Source organism: Vanellus vanellus, assembly GCF_965231255.1.
Source record: "Vanellus vanellus genome assembly, chromosome: Z".
Lineage (NCBI taxonomy): Eukaryota > Metazoa > Chordata > Aves > Charadriiformes > Charadriidae > Vanellus > Vanellus vanellus.
Genome location: NC_138908.1, coordinates 23723798 through 23744432, shown reverse-complemented (window position 1 = coordinate 23744432; position 20635 = coordinate 23723798). Strand labels below are relative to the sequence as shown.

Sequence of the window (20635 nt, the reverse complement as noted above, 5' to 3'; positions counted from 1 at the left end):
TATCTAGACATGTTTTAGTTGCTTTGCAAAGTGCTTTCTGCCAGCTCAGCGTGTCCTGCTAAGCTGTTTTGTAATGTATATGGTTTTAAGAAAGATGCTGCATATGTATTTTTACCTTAAATCTCCAGGTTAAGCACAAATTTTATTTTCCGGTTCAGATAGGTGGTTGGTGTTTACCTTTAATCTGTCATAGTCATCTAGGATTGACTATATGCCTGTGATGATAAACTTGCTCTGTGAATGCACATTGCTGAAGGTAATTTTTCTGTATTGCCAAGAAAAAGTTATTTCCAAATTGCAGGCAGGATGTTCCCTCTAAAATGCTTTACAACTTGAGCTGGACACAATAAAAGTCTAACACTCAATGAGATATAAATGTTTACTGAGGCTTACAAGCTTGCAAGGCAAATAGTTACTGTGGCATATTTCATGTGCTAGACATTCATACTACCATTGTGTCTCGTCACAAATTGTTTTTCTGACCTTATGCTTAGTAGTTAAGTGGTAGACAACTTCAGTTTAATTGTAAAAACCTGGTTTTCTTTTAAGTACTAGATTCTTTGGACTGTATCTTTCTTTCCAAATATGTCCAGACCATTGTTTCTTTGTTTCTTACTATTTAAACTCTGTGTGAATTTACCCTATTTTAGGGTGCCATTGGCAATATGGGCGTTGAAAGAGGCATGCGGTCAGCATGCTTGGGCTTTGTCTTAGGGATTCAATTTGTGGATGTCTTGATTATATATGTTAGTCATTTAGGTTACAGTGTTAATATTATTAGATATGACTTCTGATGGATGTCATTAAGTCAGTATGTCATTATCCTTCATAAGCATGCACTGCTATATTTATTACTTGTTGACTATTTGCCCATTTTAAGATCTCCTCTCTACTTTTTTCAGATGTAGTCTGTTGTTTGTTCTGTGCGGTTATACATGAAGAAGTCTAATAAAAACATACTAGTATTTTGTATTCCTGATATATGTCTTCTAATAACTTTGCTAATTAGATACACAATTCTAAGAATTGTTTTCATAGATGGTTTGTTTGGTTTGTTTTTTACCCTTGAAAGGCAGTTGACATTACCTCATGTGGGAACTTTGCTGTAATTGGGCTGTCAACTGGACGGGTAGATGTGTATAACATGCAGTCTGGCATTCACAGAGGGTGTTATGGCAAAGAAAGAGGTAAGAATTGATACCCGTTTAAAATACCAAGTCTTAACAGAACAGCAACAACCTGGTGTTCTGTCATCTAGGAAATTTAACATAGCTTCTAAGTTGAATTTGGGAGTCTTTTCAGTTTCTGTAATTACCCTACACTTGCCTATTTTTCACTGTAATCAGAAGTAATTTGAAACCTACTCTGAAGGACAGGATCCCTGCTAGTTTTAACAGCTCTGATGTTAGCATATGTTTAGTTTTAATTAACACAAAATTGTCAGTTACCAAAATGGTTAGCACTAAAATGAGATCCTCTGGCCTCAGCTCTTTCTGAGATAATCATGTTTCCAGTATTTGGCATCTTGTTATAGGGTTCTATCTCTGAGATAAATTTTCCCATCTGTTTTGTGCTCCCTGGTTAAAAATGAAAGAATACTTTTGATGCATAGGAAATTGAAATCCTAAGCAAGTCCAGTTCTTTGTATATGCTAGTATTTTTAATTGCCCAGCTGCAAACTTAGGACTTAATGTAAATGACAGTGTTCAGACTTTTCCTTTTAATGGTTGCGTACATATATATTTCATGTCACTTATCCTCTTGTATGTTTGCTGTTGCTTTCTAAGTCTGCAATTTGTAATAGGGGCCTCGTGATCAGATTTTTTGTTGTAGAAACAAGGTAAGTGTTTTGATAAACCTTAAAACCTTACTGGGTTTCTAAAAGCCATCTAGCATAGCGAACATGAAGTGGTCTCCTAATAACATCATTGCCTCATAGTGGGATGAATTTTATGTTTGATTACTGGCCAGTAGCCCTAGGCATAGATTAAGAAATAAAATTGATCCAACAGAGAAGCTATGCCTTATTTTTACACTGCAGTGTAAAGCAGCCTAGGAAAACTCCCAGACTTTGTGCCAGAACTGAAACTGTAAATTTTGTCTGGAGTGGTCAGGCTGCCTGGAGGCATAAGTGATCCAAAAAGTTCCTCAGATTTCACATTCAAAAAAAACCTCCAGACTGACAGCAGAAATAAAAGCTAATATTCAGCTTCAATTACTCACAGCTTTTGTATTGTATTCTAGGTGGTTACTTGAAAGCAATTTGGTTTCTGTCCTGATAAAGAAACTTGTAATATTCAAGCAGTCTTGTCAGGTGGCTTTAGAATTGTCACATGCTCACTGATCATTTGGTGTAGTTAGGCAAAGATACACAGGGTAGTGTTTTGCATTTTGCTGATTTCTATGCTATGTTTAAATTCTGAAATACAGCTTGCTTTTCCCTTGATTTGCAGCACATGAGGGAGCCATTAGGGGGGTAGCAGTGGATGGATTAAACCAGCTGATAATCACAGCTGGTAGTGAAGGATTAATTAAATTTTGGAAATTCAGAACTAAAGATCTAGTTTACTCCACTGAGCTTTCTTCTTCTCCAAGTGGAATTCTGCTTCACAGAGACAGGTAAGAAACTGAAGCTATTTTGTGTTGATATTGTTTTGCTATAAGTATGTAAGTCTAGGATGGCAACCAAATATTTTAATAAAGTTTGAATTTCTGATGCATTGAAATACAACTGACTACTAGTTGGCAAAACAAAGATACTACAGGACATTTTATTAGACTGAAGGAATGTAATGCTGTTTATCTGAGATTATCTCAGGAGAAAAGATATTTGGATCAATGTTAGGGTGTTGTTTTTATTTTTTGTCTCTGAGTATTCACTATCATATGTGCTAATGATTCTTGGCAGTGGTATTCTGGGAGTTGCCTTTGATGACTTCAGTATTAGTGTTCTGGATATAGAAACCAGGAAGATTGTCAGGACGTTCTCAGGACACCATGGACGGATTAATGACATGGTAATTGTTAACTCATTTTCTCTAACAGGTGATATACGAATACATAATTCATTTTAAAGATGGTGGATTTCTCTGTGTCTGTTAAGTCACTGAGTATTATGTTCAGCTGTGAATAGTAGGGTTGTAGTTCAGCTCTACAGCAGTTTTGGCCATGTTAGTTTTCAAGTTAAAATGTATAGTGGTTGAATGACCTTGTATTTTTAGTGGGCTTTGGGATTTTACTATAAATTTGCAACAAGCTAATTTGGGGTTTAACAAAATGAAGCATTAGGAATAATGAAGACTATGTTGAGGAGCAAAATTGTGCAACACTCTTAACTGTAAATAAAAGGTATAAACAGATCTGAGATTGTGCAATGTACTGATAATTCCTTGTATTACACCTTGTGTAATAGTGTAGTGTTTGTTGAAATAGTTTTTAGCTTTTGATTTAATTCTAAGTGCCAGTAAGTAAGTATTTGATTTCTTCACTTTTATGCTCAGTGGTTTTCATCATTAACATGAAAGTGAGGACCAAAATGCTTTTACTAAGAGCCATATGTATCCTGTGTCATATATTTAAACCTGTTCTGAAATAGCTTCCATTTTTGTCCCTTTCTTGCTTTCAGTAAGGTGGTGTCAGTTTGTTTTGTGGCCAGACCATTTTGTCATGGTGTTGGGGAGCAGTCTAAATGAACTGTGTAAAACAGGACCTCCTGTAGGGACTGGCTTGTTAGTTGCGCCATTGAATCGACTGTTTTATTTTAGACTTTCAGTCCTGATGGTCGTTGGCTGATAACTTCAGCAATGGACTGTACCATTAAGACCTGGGACCTTCCGTCTGGATGGTGAGTCAGTTTAAAAACATACAGCAGAAATTTATTACAATCTGCTTTCTGTCTGTTAAGTGGCCAGAAGCCTTCTGGATTGATTATCGGTTGCCAGCCTCTATTATGTGATATTCAAAGTTGTACACGGTGTAACAACTCAGTACCCAGTATTTTAGTTGTGTGTGATGCTAGCAATATGTGCCTTTTTCTGGGTATACAGAATAACAATGTCCTGAAGATCTAATGATGAAACCTGGAGTTTTCATGTAGTGTGAATGAGTGTGAATTTGTTTTTCATCTGGAAGCAGCACTATAAATGGCAAGAGATTGCTTAAAGTGAATTGCTTTGTGATATGATGAAGTATTCATAGAATCGTAGAATGGTTTGAGTTAGAAGTGACTGTCAAAGATCTAGTCCAACCCCCCTGCCATGGGCAGGGACATCTTTCACTAAATCAGGTTGCTCAAAGCTGCGTCCAACCTGACCTGACCTTGAACGCTTTCAGTGACGGGCCATCCACAACTTGTCCTGTCAACCAGTTCCAGTGTCTGTCACCCTCATTGTAAAAAAACTTCTTTCTTATATACCTGCTCTTAGTATAGTTCAAAACTATTGCCCCTTTTCGTGTCACTACAGGTCCTGTTAAAAAGTCTCTCTCAGTATTTCTTATGAGTCCCCTTTAAGTATTGAAAGGCTACAAGAAGTTCTCCCTGGAGCCTTATGTTCACCAGGGTTGACAACCCCAGCTCTCTCAGCCTTTCTTCATAAGAAACATGTTCCAGCCCTCTGATCATCTTCCTGAACCTGCTCTAACTTCATGTCTGTCTTGTGCTGGTGACCCCAGAGTTTGATGTAGTACTCCAGTTGGTTTTGTAAATAGAAGCATGTTCTCATTTACATTCATTTTAGCAACACAATAGGGCTTTACTTCAGTTATATTTTTCATTCATGAATGCTTGGAACTGCCAAAAATACTCTTTTATGATCCACTGTGAGTAGTCTTCTCCCAGAATGAAATTTGGCCAAGAAGTTCACAAGTACACACAAGAGGTTCAGGAGACCAGAAAAAAACAAGCCAAAAAGGACTGTTGACTTCTGCCAGTGCATTCTTTTAACAGTACATCAGATAGATTTTTAGCAATTTAAAATAGTGCTACACAGTGTGCAGCTCTGGTCATACCTGGGACTGACTGGTTTCATTTGGATTGATTACTTTTGTTGATGTGGTTTGGTAAATAATTTTGTATACTGTAAAAGTTTTAATTTTACTGCGAAGAGTGTGTTGAACCTCAACAAACACTTCACCTGTTCTTAGGTGATGGATGACACTAGTTAAAAATGGGACAGGATGAACAGTAACTGTCTTCTTTCCAGTATAAACGGGAGGGAAATTAACCATCTGTTTGGACTTCCTCTTTCTAACCCTCTTTCCCTTCCAAAATGATACACTTACAAAAAATTACGGCATTAATTATAAAACTTCAGAAATGTTACTTATATCTTTAATTTCTTTAATAACACTTTTCAGTAAGAATCCATTCATACTGTTTTTTAAAAGTAATCTATCAGTTATTCTTTTGTGTGTAACACATAAATAAATATTTTTTTTCTCTTATCTCTAAGTAACTGCAAGAAATTCTGGTCAAGCTGAAATCTAGGCAGGTACATGGCAAACCCTGTTTTTGAGAGTAATTAGGTTAAATTGTTCTTCCAGAATTTAAAGAAAATGCTTTCCCATAACTATAGGCAGAGGACTGTATTGAAAAGGAAGAACAGCTTATAATAAAAACCCAGATGCTTGATTTACTTCTGCTGTGGTATATTTGCTCATAAATAGAAGAACTGAATTACAAACTGTGCATTCTAAAGACTTGTCCTTATAAAAGGATGGAAAACATGTTTTTAGATGACTAAGTCCTACATTACAAAAACTACCAACTGACTTTAATAGATGTCATACCAATTACTTATTGAACATCTGTTTTTACTTGGGAATGCTGCTTAACTGTCCTTACATAATGCAAGCATTCAGAGTGCACGTTTTTTATGTAGGGCTTTTTGAGAATTGGGGAAAAAAATTAGTGGTTTGTGTAGAGATATTTACAAGCAGGAACTTTGGCATTATGCAAAATTTTCTTTCTTTGGTGCAGCTTGCATATATAAATTAAGGAATCAAGAGTACAAGCTGACTGTTTATAGTTTGGATGGCGTACTTGAGATACGATGGTGGAAGAAATGTGTTGATATTGTGAGCTCAGCAGTTTTATACTTTCCATTGTCTCACTTTTGTGGTTAGGTAGGAAGCATAAAAGGGAAAGCCTTCAGCACCCAGGCAGGATTAATTTAGCAATTAGTGCACATTTTGTGTAAAAATTACAAGGCATGTCTCTCATTGTCCTATAGTGGATTGATTCTCCCTTGTCCCAGGTCTGTAATTCTAATCATGATTTAAATTCAGTAGGTAGAAAAATTTAATTTAATGTTAACTTTATTTGTTCCTTACAGTTACTTTATTGAGTGATATTTCTCAGTTACTGATAAAGGTTATGGTAAAAGGATGGATTTGAAACTAAAATTTATGGTAAATTTTCTAGCCATTGTGCACTGTGTGCAAAATGCATCATTTTAACTGGTACACCTTCTGGCATCTATGGGTTTAGTGTTTGTCTATTTTATGTTGAAAGTGATGGATGATGTGACTCTTACCTGATTACTTTTTACTTGTAACATGCTTCTAACTGCATGGAGAAGGAATAAAACATTCCATTTGGGGGAGAAAAAACGGCTTTTATTTTTAACATGGTTTTTGTCAAATAATCACAGGATTGCTAAGTATCTAAGAAAATACATGACCACAAGATTTTGCATTTTAAACTGCTTCATTACAATCAATATTTTTTCTATGTTTGATGGACAGAACAGGGTTGTAGAACTAGCTGCTCTCACTTTGCACTTCTCACTTTGCTTTTGATTTCGGTCTGTAAATAAGAACAGGTTATTCAAGCTCTCCATTTGTTCTTTTTGTTTCTCTCAACTAGCTGTCAAACTCAACTGCTTTTTAGAATTTGAAGTAACTGACATTTATACCTCAACAAGTGACAAGCAATGCTATGAACCTGGATTGAGTAGATGTTTGCTAGGCTGTGCATCATCCAGGACTTGTGGCATCATCCAGAACTCAAAAGTGGTTTAATGTTAAAATAGTCACATAATACTGAATATTTTCATTTTCTTTTTATGTGGTAGTTTTTCTGTTTTCTGCAATAGTGAAAGGAATGATCAAGGAATGGTATATCAGGCTGAAGATATGGTAATGTCAAAACAAACTGTTGCAGGTAAAGAATGAACAGTACACTGTAAAATTTTATTATGAACATTAGGTTCTAGTGTTAACCAGGTGTATATGAAGTATCTTGAGAGAGGGAATTGACAATTTATGGCAAAGCATGAAAACATGAGTCAGAGCAGCATGGAGCTGATTGGAATTACGAAATTATGGCCACTAAAAAGGTTAATGTTAGATATAAGGAGTTGAATGTGGATAGGTAGCTCATCATACTTTACACAGAGTGTGGATGCCTAAGGAGGTAGCATAAGTGTACCAGCTTTAGCTGTTTTAGAGAATTTTATACAGGTAAGTGGTTTGTTGTACTTCATGCCGTTCATTTGCTAAATTTACATGTCATGTTTGCATACTTCTAATACAGTAGTTTGTGAACGTACTTCCAGTGTTCTGCTTGCATTCAGTCATGTTTGTGCTGTAATTCAGATATGCAGAGATAAACAAGTTCATCTTGCTGAGAATTTCTCTGTTGTGTTTTCTCTACTTAGCCTCATAGATTGTTTTTTGGTAGACTCCGCAGCTGTGAGCCTTGCTATGTCTCCTACAGGAGATTTTCTAGCTTCAACACATGTGGATGATCTTGGAATTTATTTGTGGTGAGTATGTAGTGTGCCTGTTTCTACACAGAGTTTCAGATGGGGAAGGATTCTTTGAATCATCTTTATTGCAAATAGAGAAATGTTCTGCAAAGTATTGTCTCCGGAGTTTTGTTTTCTCTGGTTCCAGTTAAGACAAGTATTCTGTATTTTTATGATTCATAAATCTTGAAATCACTTGCAGTTAAGGTATTTATTCTGATAATTAAATGAAATATTCTTTTCTAAATGTTTCTTACTCTAAAGAATTTGTGTTATGCCATTCCTAAAGTTTTTCTTTGAGTCTATTGTTTTTTACCCCTTTTGATATGTCAGTGTGTTAATTCTGAAGGGCTTTTCCCATTCTGGTACACAATGCTGTTTGAGCTTTCTATATAGAATTTGGAATTTGCGATTATTTCTGTTTATTAATGATAGATCAGCACAGATGTAAAATGTGTTTTGGTTCAATTTCATCTGGATGAGAGCTTTAAAACAAATGTCTGGTTAGGTTCGGTACTGCAGTAACACACCTTTTAACTGGTTTGGTGTGTTTTTTTCTGTTTTGATAGATGGATAGATCTTTCAGGTTGCATTTGTTGCCTGTAGTTCTGCCTGAAGGGTGTTCAATTGTTAGACTTTTCTAAGCTTAAGTAAAAGTGCTTCATTGTGAATAATGACAAATGTTTTTACCTAGCCCTGGTTATATTGACAGAAAAAATAATTTGCCAGAATGACTTGTTCCAAACCTCAAGAAAATTTGCTGAGTACTACTCTGAAATTCTGTGAAAGCAGGATGAATCATTTATATTTGCATAATGTATATATTGAGTACAAAGCAAACTTTTTAGATAGGCAATTGTGCAATTTCAAGTAAATACAGTAACTGTCAATGATGGAAGTAATCATACCTCCTAGTGCCCGTATGTATTAAATGTTATTGGCACTAATACTTCAGCATAGCTTTTATGTTTCAGACTTTCAGATTATGTATATTGCTGCATTTCATTTCTTGTTTGTCTGGCAGATGAGGAATATAAATCTTGAGTAGAACTTGATGAATTGCGGTAATGCAGTAGTATTAGATTGCAATTAAAAATATGTCTAAAATAATTGTTCCAATTCTCCTGAAAACTGGTTTTAAAATGCCTGTCTTATTTTTCAGGTCAAACCGTTCCCTGTATTCACTTGTCTCTTTGCGGCCCCTTCCAGCAGATTATGAACCTTCCATGGTGACACGCCCTAGCACCTGCCCTGTGCAAGGTAATCTTCAGATGGAAGAGTATTTTATTTTCAGCTTGGTATTCTATTTCAAATAGAAGATGGTTTGCTTCCTCAGTGAAAACTTGGGTTGTAACATTCTTTCTCTGAACTGTTCTATTGCTTCTACCGTTTTTGGCATACTTACTCATATGCTAATGTTATTTGCTCAAGTCTAGTCATGTTTCTATGTTCAGACGTAAAGAATTACATTGTGATGATCTCCACATCCTCAAGGAGATTTTCTAGGTAATAAAAACATCTGTGCTATTTGCTGGCTTTTTTTAATCCCAGGCTTGTGTAAATACCTTCCGTTTTGACATCTGTGAGGCCAGTTTGAAATTAACATTACTGTTTGGCAGTGGGAAGAGGATTGTTCTTTGTTCCACTTTCCTCCAACTTTTTTTGTCCATTTTGTGTGCCATAGTAGTTTTGCTGTTGTATATTGTCTCATTAGCAAGAGAATTGGGTTCAGCTGACCTGTCATGTACTTGTGCTAGATTCCCAGTGAAAGAAAGGCCTAAATTGCATTTTTGATATGTTTAATAGATATGGTTGAGCTTCTGAAGGCCTCTAGATGGAGATCTTGTCTGCCTAGGTTTAGCAGTGCCTACATTTAGATCTCCATTTGGAGGAGAAACACACCTGGCTATTCACAGGATAAAAGACCCAGGAGCATACTTTATGATGAATGCTTTATTAAGCACATACTTATTTTAGGTACTTAAATTAGGGACGCAGGATTTCATCCCAAAACTTTGAATGTTTTAATCCTATGAACTGATTCTGGCTGAATGCTTTAGTTCACTTTGTCTTCAGCAAATGTAAAGTGCCTGTTTAGATGCTCAGAGCTTTTAATGGTTTACATTTCTTTGTTGTTTTAGACTTTTCTATTATATTCATGGTTTCAGCCATGTAATATTTTGCAAAAAGGAAGGGACAGTAGAGGTGTTTGGTCAAGACCATACAGGAATTCTAGAGAAAACCTAATGACAGACTGCATATCTTTTGTTGTGTGATGTGCTTGAATGATATTTTCTTCATTTTTATGTGCCACTTCAGTCATACTCATGAACAGGTTGTGAATATTGTGCATATTTAAATGCAAAGACTTTATAGATTTGTAACTCAGAACTAAAATGGTTGTGTATATATTTCAAAACCGTTAACAACATTTTAAAAGTAATCCATTGTTCTTCCTTTAGGACTTCTATAAAATGCTTTTATATCATTTTAGCCAAAGCAGATAAATGATGTTAGTCTCTAAAATCTTGTTTATCCAATTCTGCATTTTAGCTATAATTGTTTGCAATTTAGTGTTTAATAGGGTTAATAAAGATTGTTTCTGTAGCTTTTCAGGTATATGCTAGCATCCAGATATTAACTGTTATGCCTGTGTTTTTCAAAAATTGCAAAAGAAATAATCACATAGTTTTGATTTTTTAAAAAATAAATGTGAAGTACGTATGTTCATAAAAGATATCTGTTCTTGAAAGATGTGGATGTGGTAGAAGATGAAGAAACATGTGATGAAATGATAGAGTATGTCTCACCTGAGCAATTGGGAGAGCAGCTAGTGACCCTTTCCTCATTACCAGAATCAAGGTGGAAGAATCTCCTCAGTCTTGATGTTATCAAGGTAATGTTATTAGGCACACCATTGCTTGTCTACTGTAGTATTTGGATTGTATTTTTGAAGAAGGAGGTAAAATAAGGGCTATTTCTCCTGTAATGTAAAACAGACAGTTGTCTTAAGCATTCTCTTGGATGTTCAAGAAATCTTGAGAAGGAGGAACTGTTTCATAACTTTTTTGCCATTACTGTGTCTGCAACATGCAAAATAAGTGCCTGAAGGCAGATATTTCCATGTCAACGCAGCTAGTAAGTGCCTGTAAAGCTGTTCTAGGTTATGCCTCCAAATCACTGTTGGACATTCCCATAACTGGAAGAAAGAGGGAATGTGCAAAAAATGGTAGTATACAGCCAGGTATATTTGCCCTTGTTCTGTGAGCTGCATTTACCTAATCACAAAATTTGATCCCATTTTTCAGGTATTTTACAAGATGTTGCTGTAATAGACTATATGGTGCTTTTCAGAAATTCTGGGATTTGGGAAAGGGGCTGTTTTTTTTCTAAATAGTTAGCGGTAAAACATCTTACCTATATATTTACTTTTCAGTTCATCCTTACAGTTTTGATAGTTTTTTAAAAATAAAACTGTTGACAAAGAAAATTCCCATGTGTTCTTACTATGATGATGATTTTAATTCAAATATCTAATTAACAGAAAAAAAATAAACCAAGAGAGCCACCAAAAGTTCCCAAGTCAGCCCCTTTCTTCATCCCAACAGTTCCTGGTCTTATACCCCGATACGTTGCTCCAGAGGAAGAAAATGATACACAGGTAAAAACAAGAATCAATATAACAGTGTTTATGTAGTGTATTTTACAAGAAAATCTTAAATGCTTTTTAGTGCTGAGTGAAATCTTGCTAAAGACTTTAAAAGTACCAGTTTTAATGCACCTGCATTAATGCTTTCTTTCTTAAAGTCTCTTATCCTGTCAGTAGGAAAAGAATCTAATTGAGATGTAAAACTACGTTTGCATATTCATGTACACTCACTTATACTTTCATGGTCTAGTCAAAGGTAGTAAACCTTGGAGTACTGGCACAGAAATCTGATTTCTACATTCGTCTTGAAGAAGCCCTGAGCATTAATGAATGTAAGTTGACAAGACATTTCACTAAAAACGTAGGTGCTAATAAAATTTTGATATATGTTTGATTTCTAATGCCAGAATGGTAACATTTGCAAGGGAAAAAAAAATATGCATAGTACTGTGGCAAAGAGAATGACCAAAGAGAAAGGCAAAGAGCTTTTCGAGTCAGTTATATATATCTATCTAGATACATAGATATAGTCAGCTATAAAGCTGACTACATAGATAGCCAATCTAGATCAAAGATCCATTGGTACTCCAGCTTGCCTGCAGCATGGAACCCAGTTCTGGCTAAAACCCATATAGAGAAATAAGGTAGCATTCTTATGACTGTTGGACTTTTTTGGAGATTGCGATGATCTTACCTAGAAAAAGTTGTATGTGTTATTTGCAGGGTAACAAAGGAGGGAATGATCTAGTAAGGAATACTCTGGTGATTCACTGAAACATGAAAAAACATAATTTGCCTAGCAAGTTCTGTTTTCAAGGGCTACCTCACTAAACATTCAGCAAACTTAGAGCTTTAGTTGATTGCTTTATAATTTAAAGCTTCAGAAGAAATAATTTATATAAAAAATAAGCTGTTGGATTTCTTCTAACATTCAATTCGTTTTGAAATTCAGTCACTTAAACTGTCTGTGGAACATACCTGCTCTTTTTCCTGTTTAACTCGCGCTGCTACAGAATCACTGAAACTCAGATTTTTGGAAATGATTGCTAATATAGCTGGCTTGGAAATGTGAATGGACAGTCAATGGTAACTTATCTACAAGGCAGTTCTGCTGGGAATTTTTGTACTTCTTAAACATAAACTCTTTTGAGATGATCAGCTTACTCAATTGCACTTAAAATGTTTTGTGTGCAGAACTTTATTATCTATCACAAACAAGGTGTGTTTTTATGATGTGTTTTTAGTATTTCAATTGATAGTATTCTATTAAGCTGCTTCAGAGCTGCTCAGAGAAGAGTGAAACATCAGGTGAATGTTTAAAAATCTAACCAAGCACCTAGAGGCTGGGTGTACCAGGAAGCAAGTGCACTCCATGGTGCATTGCATTAGTGGTCCTGTGGATCTTCCTCAGGCCACTGTTCTGCTGGAAGCCAGGTGTGCTCCAGGGTCTCTGCTGTAATCCCAAAGCAGGGAGCCTGTTGATTGTGACTCAGAAAGCTGCTGGTGTGTAACGTAGCTCTGTGCTTGCTAGTTCACTGGCATCTCTTCTAAAGGTGACTAGGCTATGCAATAAAATAGTAGTATACTAGAAGCCATCCTGGCTTACCAGTGGGACAGAGACAGGGTTTCATAACTCAGATCAGGACTGTGGAACATCATTTGAGCTGGGCACCATTTCCATATTGTGTGTGTACCAGCTTCATAGTATGTTCCATACTTGTTTTTTTAATGTCACAGCACAAAAATGAGTCAATGCATCTGTTTAGTACTGGTAATACCACAATTACATTTAAAACTAGCTAATGATTTTCATAGGAATCAAATACAGATGGAAGCAGATTTATACCACCTAAGGAATATTAGCCAATGCCTGATACCATTAATTATCATAAGAGTATAGGAAGTTGCTCTTCTTATCAACTTCTTAGCAAAATAAATATTAATTAGAAGACATTTTTTAAAATGTTTTTACCAACATCTGTGTTTTCAACCATACATATTTTTATTTCTGCCTTTTTAAAGCAAATATATGGAATTCTCAAAGATCAGGTAGGACTGTAGAAATCTTGAGGAAGAACATTTTTGAAGAGGAGGAAAACGTTAGTAAATTGCATGTATTTCTACCAGGGAAATATTTCCCCCACCCCTCAGGTCCCAGAAAGAGCAAGAGGAATTCACTTAACAAAAGTCATAATTACCTTAGATGCACCAGATGATCCTCAATTTAGCTTAATGTCAATAAAAGTAAACACTGTAATGATTCCTAGTAAAAGTAGTACCCTGTTTCTTCTAGGGTATATCTGCAGTAACAGCTTGAATTCCCAAGCATATACCTTCTTTTTGCCAAGAGATGTAAAATGACATTGTTAATGTGGTTAATAAGAAAATTTGGTCAGCTTAAAAGACAGACATGGGGGAAAGAGTGATACAAATACAAAGACGTTGCTTGTATTTTTCAAGGTGAACGTACAAATAAAATGCAACTGTCTTATTAGACATGTACTTCTCTGTAGTATGTGATGGGACAGTAAATTAAAGGCATGATGGAATTTTGTGGAAAACAAAAAAGTAAGGAAACAGTGAAAACATGAAACATACAGTCACTGCTTAGGAATTTTGGAATAAACCTGTCCACATGAAGGATTTATAGAATTCTTTTCTGCGAATGTTACCGATAACGAATCCCTCAACGCTTTAACACAGATACAGCTCCACTTAACTTACTGAAAAGCTTGGGACCATCTCATATTGAGATAGAACTAAGGGGTTTGGCTCCTGAAGGTGGTGGCTCAACGGAGATGATGCTAAGCTTTTTGAGAATGATTGGGATGATGCTGAACAAGAAATACAACTTTGAACTTGCTCAGGCGTACCTTGCACTATTTTTAAAGGTAACGTTTTTCTTACAAAATTTTATGTTAGTCCTGTTTAAAATTTTGGTTTTCCAGTAAAAGGATGTAAATTGTCTACTTGAAAGAATTATCTTAAGTGATTTTTGTTGGGGATGGTTTTAAAATGACTAACAGTGTATTGGATAATTTTACAACTCATCTGCTCACTGTCAAGAAAAACTTGCAAAAAACTAGGTATTGTGAAGAGGACAATGTCAGACAGATTTTATTCTAGTATTCATTACTTAAAATTGTTTTTATTTTTTGTAACATACCTAACTTCTTAATGGTTGTTAATTGCTAAGATAAGATACGTTATGTCTTAAGTAAGAAAATAATTCAATGCACAATGTTCAGGGAAGTAAAATCGACATTTTGTTGAACTTATCACTAGACGTTGCAAGTCTGACTTACTTTCCGTGTCAGTGGGCTGCCTTTTTTCTGTTACCTGTTAGGCATTCCAGAGCTAAAGAAATTAATCACAGGTGTGTTTAAGTTAGAAAGTATATATGTATCACACATATATGTGATAAAATACAGTAGAAGTTACTCTTAGAGATAAAGTAGTTTTGCAGAAGATCAAAACCTTTCTGATGTGCAAATGCTTACCTTGTCAAGATACTCTGATTTGTGAAACCGTGGGAAAGCAATTATTTACAGTTTAATAGGAAAAGTCGTTATAAATATTCAGACACGTGTAATACTGCCGGTTTAACTGAGTATTTCTTAATAGCAATATTGTGAGGATTGGTTTTAAAGATGGAGTGTAATACTGGACAAATACGACTTGCTCTTTTCCTTTTGTTGAGGTTAAATAGAATGCATGGAGCAGCTTCCACAAGAACAAGTAATGCAGACAAATCAGAGTTGATCTGTAGAGTGAAGCACTTAGGGTTGAGGTCTTTTTATCATGACTTTTTATTATTAGTTTGGTCCCATGGACAGGATATGATTCATACTTGCAATATTAGATGTTAGAATTCATCTTTCTGTTTAGTTTCATACATAACAAATTTAGCTCTTGTAGGGTAGGTTAGGGACAGCTAGGTAGTTTGCATCAGAAATGTACTCCTGATCTGAACTACAGTAGAATAATATAAACTCACTCTGTGACATGTGAACACCAATAGCTTTTGTTATAAGTTCCAAGTAAAACAGCTCTGAGCTTAGCAAGACTCCTAGATCTAAGTTGTAGTCAGGAAAATAACTATTTCATTCATTAGGTGGTAATAATGTACTGCCTTTCTACAAGATTGAGAGGTTTCATTTCTTTATACTTTATCAAGGTTACTGTTTATTACACAGAGAAGTATCACCTCCCTGTATCAGTACAGAGCGTGCTGGCATCGTTCTTTTTGCTTTATGCAACACGGATAATCAAAATAATAATCCTGATTGACCTCAGGGCATCTATTTAGCCTTTCTAGCCTAAAGAGGAATTTGTGATGCAGGTTGAAAAGAGGAGAAAGTTACCCTCTAGAGAAGTGTGTGATAAGGATAGATTCAGCAGCGGCGGCACAAGAAGATATGGTAAAGCAAAAACACATTTAAGACATTTTGGGGATGGTTACGCCATCTAATGCATATGTAGGAGTAAAATGGCTTGTAGAAGACTAGAAAAGGGAGGCAGCATTAAATGGAGGAAATTAAGTGAAGGAAAAGAGTCCTTCCTTTATTTGGGACATTCCTGAAAGGAAAGTACTGGAATTGAATGCGGAAACTGATCTTTTAATTTTTTTATTATCTGTATTTGTTTCACTAATTACTTGTTTTCATTTTCAGTTACATCTTAAGATTCTCTCATCAGAGCCAAACCTATTGGAAGAAGTATCCAGATTATCAACGCAACTCGAGGAAACTTGGATTCACTTGCAGACTCTCTTCAATCAGAGTCTGTGTGTATTAACATACATGAAAAGTGCTTTGCTGTAAAATACTTAGGGGTTTTGTCTGCATAAAATTTCCCTCAGAATAATAGTACAATTTATTACCAAAAATACGGGATTCCAAGAATTATACTGGGACTTCTGATACTGTATTTTATACATCTGTGTGTGGCAAAGTATTTTGGAACCTGCATAACTGAGTATTTTTATACACTTTGGTTGCAGCAAAAATTGATACGTAAAGCTTAAATATTTAAGTTGTGTTAGTTTGCGCTGCCAATGAACAGAGATTTGGCAGGTATAGGTGATACAGCTAGTTACCTTATGCTTTTATGACCAAAACTGTAAATCAGAATGAAGAAATGACTTGCAAAAAAAAGTTGGAATGTGATGTCTGTGCAGGAAACCAAAACCTATGTTGTGCTTAATAAAAAATTACTGTTGATGCAAAAATAAACCCAAAAGTCTGAATTATACACAATTTATTAACATTAGTTTAAAGCAAATGAGTATGAAAATTGCATTCCTCTGCAAGCAGAGCATTTTCCTATGAAGTTTGTAAAAATTACTTTTCTACTCACTCTGGCAAGCTGTGTTCACTATTTTGCCTCAGACACCTTTTTCTGAAAGCAGAGATTTCTAGCTGCCCTACAAATGATGGACCTTGGGGGAAAAAAAAAAAAGAAGAAATGAAAAAAAAACACCCATTTTTTGTAAACAGGTTTCTTGCTCTTAATTTTGGGGGCTTCATTACTTACGAAAACTAGGATTCTTTTCTTAAGGAGATAAATATTACCAGAATAAAAGCTTTAGGTTGTGGGGAATTTTTAATTGAATCAGATGTTATTTTTACGAATTGACATTTAGGTTTCAAATAATGTTTGGGCAGAGTTTGGGAACTCATAAATGGGATTATCTTAAAACTTAAACTTTGCTGTTTGAGAGTACTGCTTCACAGCAGAAGAATCTCCTGAACAAGGCTTTTGCTGTATTTCACATGCTCCAGCAACAGACACAGACTGACAGAGCAACTAATACAAATCTATGCAATTTTGATGGGAAAAGTTGAAATATGAGTTCATTGCATTTGGCATGACTGAAATGATAGCGGGGTTTTGTTGCTCTGTATATGTGGTTATTTTTTTTTAAATGCAATCACATTATGGAACTCTTTTTAGTTATGTGTCCTGGAACAAATTATCTGCAAACATGTACATGCAGTGTAGAGTATGGAATACTGCTGAAAACACGCGACAATTCCACATGTATCATGAGATCAGCATCCTTTTGGCTGCTCAAATTTGCAAGAAAAGTTGTCAGGGTTATCAAAGTAGTGCAGAGGTGATGGGAAGTCAGCTTTTACAGCTTCTCTGTGTTGCTCTGGCTGTTCTTTATCCATAACTTTTACTCATGTGAAAGCTTGAAGAGAACAGAGAAATATCACAGGAGTTTACAGACTGGCATTCTAGACAGTTAGGACTGAAAATATGTAGTCCGTGGGAATGATGTACACCTGAGGTTTTTTTTATGAAGTTTTAAGAGATTTAAGAAAATCCTTTGTACCATAGAATTATTAGCTTCTGGTGATACGCTTCTCAAGAACCCATTACTCCTAATTTCTTGAATGTATCTGAAGTAGTCCGAATGCCTTAAACTTCAATGTAATATATAATAAAGCTCTGAGCTTATAGGTGTTACTGTAAGTAATGTAGAAGATCTTAATCATTTTTTGAACCAAGACATTAGAAAATTAAAAGATGAGTAAGTCAGTAGTTGTGGACCTACCTTAGAAGAAGGAAAAGTATAAATGACTTTCCTTTTGGATCAGAGCAAAGGTCTGTCAAGCTGAGTGTCCTGTCTTCAGCTGGAGCAAGGAACAGATGCAAAGGGTCTGGCAAACAGGTCATGTATAAAGTGATCCTTTCGCAATCACATCATACCAGCTTTCAGCAGACAGCTATTTAGATACTTCGTGACCCAGCTGTATTCGAACAGTTGTGTTTAATAATCTGTGACAGACCTGTTTGTTCTCTGTGAGTTCCTCTAATCTCTTTTAGAACCTGTTTATCCTTCACAACATCCTGTAGTAATGGGACCTACAATTTAATTAAATACTAAAGGAAATAATGTATTTCTGTTTGTATTCTCCAGACCTGCTATCTTCTAATGTTGTGTGCCCATCCTCCTTCTTGAATGTGAGAAATAATAATTGTGCTCTGGTCTTCATGCTTCACTGCCTCTCAGCCACAGAGCAGTTGTGAAATGGTTTCTACTGTGAAAGAGATACTTAATTTTACTGAGTGCACACGTGTTTTTTCACTGACATACAAGAAACTTTTTTGGGCACAGGTGTTTAAATCTGTACAAAAGTTGTCTACAAAACTTGTAAGATTTGTAGAGGAAGTTTTTTTTTTTTTCTTTTTTTCTGGACTACTTGATGTAATCAGGAGAAAAAAGACATACTTTTTGCCAAATAGGCCATTCTTCTGAAAGCAGAACCAGCAAGCTGTTTTGCAAACAATTCATGTATAACACTATTGATACAGTATTCGCAGTCTGGATGAGCTCATTAAATGTGTTAATGCAGTTTATTGTTTCGTACACAGATGTGTTTTAAGTCTGCTTGGAACACTTCAATTATTTCCTTCAGAAAATAGTTTTTAGATGTTAGTGATATAGAATCATAGAATGGTTTAGGTTGGAAGGGACCTTGAAAATCATTGAGTTCAAACCCCCCTGCCATATCCCACCTCCCTTGTTCTTTTGTCTTTTCCTCAACATTCCTAGTCCTCACTGCTATTTCAGGAGTGTTTGGCTATTCTTAATGCTGATTCCAGCCTTACACCAAGAGCTGTATTTGCTTCTTCCCCACGTCAAAATTGTGAGCAACTTTTTGCCATTAATACCGTCTTCAGAAATTAAAAAAATAATTTCCACTTGCTCCTTCCTGTGTTATTCCTTCACCTAAGACATTGAGGACAATATCTTGTGATATTAGTCAAAGGTTGTTGAATACAAGTGGTAAGGCACATCATAATTGAATTGATAGATTGGGCTTTGTGTTACCCATAAGAACTCAAGCCTATTGGCATTGTAATGGCACATGCAATAGGGTGTGAGGAAAATCATTAGTTGGACTAAGGGATATAGTTGTCATTAACCCTACATTTTCTTCCAAGCAGGGCAACTACTGAGATTTTTGCCGTTCTTGCACAATGTCAAGCCTGTTTTGGCTTGACTTTCTAACAGCAGCGTGCTGTTATAATTCTCCTTGTTACTGTGTGTCACAGCACTCCTCCCAGCTTCTTCTCAGGTCTGCTACTCGCCTGTGCCTGCCTGCATTCCTGTGCTCCATTTTCACCACAATTTTCTCTGCTTTTTTGGCTTCTGAACATAGCTGCTGCTTTTAGCAACTCCTGTACACCACACTCCTGTCAAGTTAGGTCTCTGTACTTCCACTGTTTTCTTTCGACTGTGTTGTGCTTTCCAGACTGATTTGGTACTCACAGTTGTTTTGACGCCAAACTGGTTAGTTGGTCCTTGTTTGGTTAGTTGGTCCTGAATTTGTTGCTGGCTGCATTCAAATGCTGAATAATGAAGTTTGCTCTTCTCTCGGCCGTAATAAGCCTTTACTGCAAACTTATTTTTCTTTCAAGTAAAAATAGAGGTATTATGAGGAAAAACATGCAAATATGAAGCAAAAGTAAACAGATGTAAATGTTTACACATTGTTCAGCAGCCAGCATAGACTACTGACTTGAAGCACTTGAACAATTTGTATGTTTCAAATTTAACTCTTGCTCCTTCAAAAGAAATGTTAGGAAAGGTCTCAAGTCTGTGCAAATTGTTGTAACGCAAGTGTCATTGTCCCAGAGTAAGGAAATTAAAAGATACTAATTTGCATTTTGTGAAGTAGAAAAGCCAAAATATTTGTTGGCATGTTTGAACTCTGTTGAGCTGAGTTGAAGGACTTTAGCATTGTTTAAACATCACCAATATACAAGTAGTTTCTCCTTTTGACTCTTTTGAAACATCAGGACATGTTTCCTGAGCATGGTATGTTAGCGTATTAGTCTTTTCAGCACATCACCTGTTGTAAAACTTGTGCTTCATAAGATTACTTGTTTGATGAAACTTTTTTTAAAAAATAATTTACATTTTTTGAGATGAGGAAATCCAATCAGTGCCTTACTTCATGTCAATGCAAGGAGTCTGCTTTACGTTTTCAATGAGTTTGCAGTATGTGTTAGAGGACAATAAAATGCTGTTGTTAAATGTCCTTAGCACCTCTGCTTTTCTTTTTACAAAGCAGTGATAAACTGAGGAAAGAAAAATGAGGGACAAAATAACTGAAGATCCTTCTCTCCTGGCTGCTACGTGTTCCCCAGAAGGCTTGAGTGGGCTCTCTGATGCTCTGTACTACATGGAGCATTACCAGCTAGTGGCAATCTCTGGAAGATA

General features: G+C 35.8%; 1 protein-coding gene across 2 annotated transcripts in view; it reads left to right on the top strand.

Moving 5' to 3' along the window:
* The window catches only part of WDR36 (WD repeat domain 36), a 33158-nt gene extending 15779 nt beyond the window's left edge, over positions 1-17379 (top strand). Inside the window, exons 13-23 of one of the 2 annotated variants that reach the window (XM_082497564.1) lie at positions 1073-1187; positions 2454-2619; positions 2909-3017; positions 3765-3844; positions 7659-7766; positions 8911-9008; positions 10502-10644; positions 11293-11409; positions 11648-11729; positions 14101-14288; positions 16071-17379. In XM_082497564.1, the coding sequence (XP_082353690.1) occupies positions 1073-1187; positions 2454-2619; positions 2909-3017; positions 3765-3844; positions 7659-7766; positions 8911-9008; positions 10502-10644; positions 11293-11409; positions 11648-11729; positions 14101-14288; positions 16071-16220 (1356 nt within the window). In that variant the 3' untranslated portion in view covers positions 16221-17379. The remainder of the gene's footprint in view (positions 1-1072; positions 1188-2453; positions 2620-2908; positions 3018-3764; positions 3845-7658; positions 7767-8910; positions 9009-10501; positions 10645-11292; positions 11410-11647; positions 11730-14100; positions 14289-16070) is intronic. The other variant, XM_082497565.1, reaches the window with a different exon arrangement.
* Positions 17380-20635: the final 3256 nt, after the last annotated feature.